This window comes from Miniopterus schreibersii (assembly GCF_964146895.1).
Source record: "Miniopterus schreibersii genome assembly, chromosome: 5".
NCBI lineage: Eukaryota > Metazoa > Chordata > Mammalia > Chiroptera > Miniopteridae > Miniopterus > Miniopterus schreibersii.
This window is the reverse complement of record NC_138106.1, coordinates 32,734,399-32,740,961: the sequence shown is the minus strand read 5'-3', so window position 1 is coordinate 32,740,961 and position 6,563 is coordinate 32,734,399. Positions and strand designations below refer to the sequence as shown.

Genomic DNA, 6,563 nt, shown 5'->3' with positions numbered 1-6,563 from the left:
ATACATCTAAAATACAGTGCTCTGCAAGTTTCTGTAATATCAGAGCCTGAAGTATTGAATCGTGACTCTATTTTTTCCTTATTAACCTTCTGAGGTAGAGTTACCAATCCAATTTCATCAGGACCAGAGTTATCTTGAGCTAACCCCTAAAGTGAACATAACATTTAATAGAAAAGAAGAAAGGCTTCCCAGGCCATGGCACATAAGATACATTTACAATTTTTAATGTAATGATTAAAAAATAAAAACGGTTTGTTTATATTTTAAAAAACAGCCCAGCTGTATTATTCTGTCACCAAGAATTATTATCTGAGTATCCTGTCAATGCTGAATTTTTGTTCAGCCTTCACAACCCCACCCTTGATGAAGAGTTAATTCCCTTGTGGTATGCACAATATACTCTCACAACTTTCAGCCTTCTCTCGTGCCCCATCTGAGTGGACATGAAGAATGTAATTCATTCAGACAACTCCTCCCTGTTTTGCACCCGCCCCTCCACATTCCCCTCTTCTCAAACACATGTGAAGTATGAAAGTTGTTTTAAAATAGTAGAAGCACCACAATCCGTTAACACCACATATGGCCTTTAAACTGAAATACTATAGTGATGTCTTGGACATCAAAATCAATTTTTTAAGGTGGATTCTGAGTGTGTGGGTCCAGCCCAGGTCTGCTGTTGGTGCAGATACTGAAACAAAAGGAACTTATAACATCAGAAAAAGTTAAGCTGCTGGCTTTAAAATAATGCTAGAAATTAAATTTCTTCAAAGAGCTGGCAAGCATGGGCCATTATTAGTCAGGATTAATTAAATGGATTTACAAAATCATAAGAAACAAATCCAAATTTATACACTGTGAAATTTCTATGGTGCCTTTAGAATCGAAAGGCTGCTTGTAATTTTTTTAGAATGCCAAATCACGCAATTTTTGATGGAAAAAGGAATACAGATGGACTGTGTTTTACCTATGTGAAAATTACCAATCCATTTAAAATAAAATCCAAGAGGGTATATACATTCTAATCAAGTCATTGATTATTTTCCTGATTAATAAGAACTACACTTTACACAAAATACTTTATCAGCAGTTGTTTTCATCAAAAAACCAATAGTCATAGTTTCACAGTTGAAAAAGTTACACATTAAAATATTTTACAATTCATTATATATTCACCAGGCTCCCATTTCCTAAAGGGCTTGTAATATAAAGCAGAGTAGAAGGGAGAACCTCAAAGTTGAGCACTTTGACACTAAGTTTTACACAGGACACTAAGAACCACAAAAAGCTTAGGTTCTATCATAAAATAGAGACCAAATTCCATTCTTGATTAAAAAATCCAATTAGAAACATCTTTTTAAAAAAACAACAAATTCCACAATATGATTAACAGATTTCAAATTAACAGCGGTGTAAAAATCTTCAAAATAAACAATTTTGTATAGCTGAGATTAAAACAAAAAGGTAAAGCATGATTTTCAAACAGTTGATTATTTTTTGCTAGAACATGTTTAAAATTAGGTTTTACTTTCTTTAAACCTGCTTTTTCCCCTTTGAAATAGTCATTGAAGGAAATATTGCTCAAGTGATTGTATGAAATTGTAGAAGCAATAGTCATACCACATTCAATGACGGATGGTTGGCCACAGGAACTGATCAATTGGAATTGTTCTCTGATACTCAAGTACCTGGAAGCGACTATATTGTCATGATTTGAAACATATCCTGGTCACCCATGTAGCGTTTAATTCCGTTTTTGTTTCTTTGCCTTCTGAGAACCACCCGTCCCTTTTTTTCTTATTTTTAATGCTGTTTGCTTAAACTCTGCTTGAATTTAATATTTACTTTGCTTTTAGCCAGATCACTTAATCTATATTCTTTATAAAACTGGTCTACACTTCTCAAACAGACTTAATTTGGTTGTAGTAACTCTTGAAAATAAATGTCAATGATGAAATAAGGTATGTGGCATGTGTTTTAATGGTGGAGAGGTCCCAGGGAAAGGGGACTAACTGGACTGATGTGGAAAGAGCAAAAATTGCATAAATTTTGTGCAAGGAAGCTCAAAGCTTTTTTGGCACTTGGGTAAAACACGGTTCTCTGTTAAAACTTCACTTTCCACCATCAGAGTCTCAGATTTGTACCATTTCACTGAGTTTTCCTGTAATCAGTCCCCAATACAGAAAAGACTGGGATGTTAGTATGTATGATAACTGAATAGATCTAAAAGACACAACATGTGAATCGCTAAGTTTTAATAAGTTATGAAATCTTTTGTGAAAGAATCTATTGGTTTCCTGCTTAAAAGAGAGTTAAAATTCTTCTGAACTATTCCAAGACAGTTTAGAGAAATAAGTTCCCCTAATCTTCGAATTTATTTTTCTTGTTGGCAATATTATATACATGCTCTAGTGAAGTACCTAAATCTCCAATAATCATGCCCTTTCAGGGCTCTAAACTAGCCAAATATTAGGAGTATTTGTTATTAGAGTCCTTGTTCACTGTTCAAGACTTTTACTATAGGTGACTGATTTCATAGGTGAAGATTTTTTAAGTGATGCTGTTTCACTAGAGTGTACAATGTGCACTCATTGTAAAGTTGTATTCCAGTAAGATGCCTAATCTAGAAAACTGTCAGTAAATTATTGCACTTTTTCTGGTGTGGCACCTGGACATTTGCTAAAACTATCTCGTAGGGAATTAACCATTCATTTCAAATACTGAGTAAAATGTCGGATTCTGGAGTGATGACTAGCATTAGCCCCTCTGTCTTGGGTTAATGTTTTTCAAAATGTTTAAGAATGTGTCCTGTGCTCAAATGCAATTTAGTAAAGTTGGAGAGTGAGCCCCGATCACTTAGAAATGGGACATGATCTTAAAATGGTTTAAGATCCTACTTTTATTACAGAGATATTGGATAAATAGCCTAAAATGGTAAAAAGCTCACAGTTTCTATTTCCCCATATTAGGAAGTCTTATTCATGAGCATACCTCGGCACAGGGCCTAAGCAATCAGGAAGACACTCTAAGTTTATTCATTCTGGTAACTAATTTCGTATGACTGAGGTGTCTGAACTATGAAAGAGGACAGAAGATGGGGCTTCTTGGAAAAACCGGAAGAAAAGGAAAGAGGCCAAACTTCACCTGTTTCTTTACGTAGTTATTCACTGGTATTGGTGTAAATGGGACAGTGCTTGAGCCGCCTCCAAAGGCCAAGAGAAGAGCTGACCGTGCTGATATAACAATAAAAATTTGGGGTGCAAAACAATGCATGACTACGGGACAGATCATGAAATAAAGAATATATATTAATGATAGTTTCTATAATATAAATAGCCTTTAATAAAAAAAATAATCTTTTTAATAACATTAATACTCACTTCTATTTTTCTGGAAAACATGCATGAAAAATGTATTCAATTCATCAATTGCAAAAGGAGGAAAAAAAAATCAACTTAAGGTGAATACTGTACAATTCTGAAGCAAGAATTATTCCTGCTCCTTCTTTCTCTAGGATGATTATTTTAATTTATGGGTACCCAGAATTTCCCTGGGAAATAAGAATCAGATTCTTGTAAATACTGTCCAGAAAAAACCCCAAAAAGCCACCCTTTAACAGGTCTCATTTGTGACTGCTTCTAAAACTTTGCAGATAAGACCTCAAATAGCCAGAAGGTTTGATTTATTAAAAAAGAAGTCTCTGGTGAAATCTGAAGAGTCCCTTCCACCCCAAGCATTTTTCTTCATTAAACAAGGAGTCAAAAAACCCACTTCAAACTATAAGTTGAACAGCAATGAAAAAATAAGAAATTTCATTATTTCCAATCATAATGTAATTTAACATCAAACTCCAGTTTACCTGGACCTAATGCATTAATAGACTTTGCGTGTCCACATTTCAAAACATAGAATATTTGCAAGGCAAAAAAAGAATATCATTCTTTTTCCTTCTCCGTCATTTCTATATATACTGGGGTTTTTTTTGTTTGTTTTGTTTTTTAAAAAAAGATACAAACAATCTTCAAAGTTTACCTTTTTGGACTTAAGGCATAACATTAAACTGCGCATTATTCTAAAGCTTAATTTTGAAATGAACTAGTTTAGTGCTTTCAAACCCTGTTTGCATTTGCATTACTTAAATTATATAGTATTGTATTTCTGTTCTTGCTGTAAATTCTAATGCTGTTCATGGATTGTGCAATTCCTATGCAATTAGTCTTTGCCTGTTGACAGTTATTAACAGTGCAGTATAGAATCCAATATTGAGCTTTCAGTTTCTTAGTTATCACTTCAGTTCAAAGCATGCTGCTTAATTGTGTGGAAGATCCAATCCATTTTTGTTGTCCAGCCACCATGATGTGCATCGTTCATTTGTTTCATGAAATATTCCAAAGCCTCTTGCTCAGTTTTATCTAAAGCTAGGGTCTTTCGAATGTATGCAATATCATCAAAAGACTGTAGTTCTGGCATTCCAGAGCCAAGCATCATTGAGAAAAGATTTATGAAGAGATTGGCATGCTGCCGAATAGCTAGATAAGCTTTGTAACACATCTCCTGAAACCTACAAGTAAGAAGAACAGTTTGGTCAATACGAAGCAAATGGCATTAATACTTTCAGGTCTCTGCTCAAATGTCACATCATTAGAGAGGCCTTTTTGGACAAACCTATAAAAAAATAGCATTCCTCTCCCCAATCCCTTTTTCCTACACTAGAACATAAACCCTGTGAGTCCAAAAGGACTTTGTTTGCTGCTTTATCTTCAGCACCTACAATAATGTCTGGCACTTTAGGAGTTTAATAAGGAGTTAGTCTAGGGCAAGGACTGAGTTACAGATAAAACAAAGCTTTATAGAAGGTTTTAAAAGTACTTTAAGGTTTAAGATAGACAATGATATACCACAAGGTGATAAGAAAAATTATCAATAAGCATGGTAATTATAGTTGACTGAATTCCTCAAATTGCATGACTAAAAATATCGTAAGCACTATACATTATTTGTCAATATAGAGAAGGTGGAGCTCAAATATTTAAACAGCAGTAAGTAAAAGCTTTTAATGTATTACGAAGCTTAAAGATCACTTTCCTTCTAGACTTTAATTAACTAAATAATTTTTTTTTCTGTTTTCTTTACAGCATTACACAATAAATAAAACCAATACATTAAACTATTCAGTTTATGCTCCAGTGTTAATATAACATTATTTAAATTGATTGAAAAATATCAATTGTTTTTGATAGAGCAGTGAGAATTCTTCATTTTGTGCTTTTGATTTCTTGAGCTTACCTCTCAAATTCTCTTGTCTTGGTGCATTCTTGGGCTCCTTTACTAATCACTATTAAGAAATCTTGTGTCAAAACAAATGGTACACGTTCTCGTTTATAACCAAATTTTTTCTTCTTGTGATCCAAAAAGTGTCCAAAATCTATGTGGAACAGCTTTCAAAAATAAGAAATGATGTTATAGTTTGATAAATGCAGAAGTACAATATCCTGAATTAATAAATTTAAGAACACTGAAGCATTTGAAAAGAGAATGCTATTACTTGTCCATCATCTTTAACCATGATGTTGCTATTGTGACGGTCTCCAATTCCCAAAATGAAAGTAGCGACACAATATCCAGCACATGAACGAGTAAACAGATCAATGGCTGCATCATATCTAAACAAGAAAGAAACTCTTTATGAGTACTGTGGAAATACAGAGTGATCCAGTCCAAATGGGGAAACATGGTCAAAGCCTGTATTAAAGCAATGAAAACAGTCACTGACATTAGGGTGAAGAGGTAACTATATCCAAAGATGTGAGAAGTTTTGAGATTCTGACACTTTCAAAGGTTTCTAGGGATATTTCTAGATATTCTCTGACCAAAGCACAATTCTTATTATAGTGAAAAAAATACTTATTATGTCATTAAAATGATTTTTTTCTAATTACTATAACAATAAATTAGAAGTAAAAATTTTAATGTGCAAAGTTAATTTTTCTAAAAAAGAACAAACAATAAGAAAAACACCTTTTAGATACCTAGGATGATTGTAGAGGATTTCACTAAATTATAAGCAAGTCTGATTATTTAAACACAAATATTCTCAAATATGTCAAAGGCTGAACATACATTTTTCCAAAGTAAGTTGTTTTCTCCGGTCTAACTCAGAAATATACTCAACCATTAAAAGACCCGTCTAACAGGAACTCGGACTAAACAGGAAGGAAGGAATAATGAACTCACATTTCTCCCTTGTTCTTGTCTTTGAGCCACTGATGCAGAGTGTGGCTGTTGAACTGCAGTGCACCTTTCAGGCCACCTTTGCACTGAATCTGCATAATCGTGTGAGAATTTCTCACCACCTCAATGAGTCCCACACAGTCCCCAATGGACAGACAACCATAAGGTAACATTCTGAAAAAGCACCAAGAAATTTGCAATTAAACGATGGAATTTTAAAATAGCAAATATTTTAATAGACTGATACAGGGATATTCTAGTATTTGCAGATTTGTCGTGTTACTACCTTAACCAAATTTTAGTTTTCTTTTATTATTGGAGAGCAGCAGGGATTA

General features: G+C 33.7%; 1 protein-coding gene across 1 annotated transcript in view; it reads right to left on the bottom strand.

Moving 5' to 3' along the window:
• Positions 1 to 1,074: 1,074 nt before the first annotated feature.
• Positions 1,075 to 6,563, bottom strand: part of PIK3CA (phosphatidylinositol-4,5-bisphosphate 3-kinase catalytic subunit alpha) — a 61,077-nt gene continuing 55,588 nt past the window's right edge. Inside the window, exons 18-21 of the mRNA XM_081137824.1 lie at positions 6,232 to 6,402; positions 5,543 to 5,660; positions 5,284 to 5,435; positions 1,075 to 4,558 (exon numbers count right to left, since the gene is read on the bottom strand). Of these exons, the coding sequence (XP_080993950.1) occupies positions 4,288 to 4,558; positions 5,284 to 5,435; positions 5,543 to 5,660; positions 6,232 to 6,402 (712 nt within the window). The 3' untranslated portion in view covers positions 1,075 to 4,287. The remainder of the gene's footprint in view (positions 4,559 to 5,283; positions 5,436 to 5,542; positions 5,661 to 6,231; positions 6,403 to 6,563) is intronic.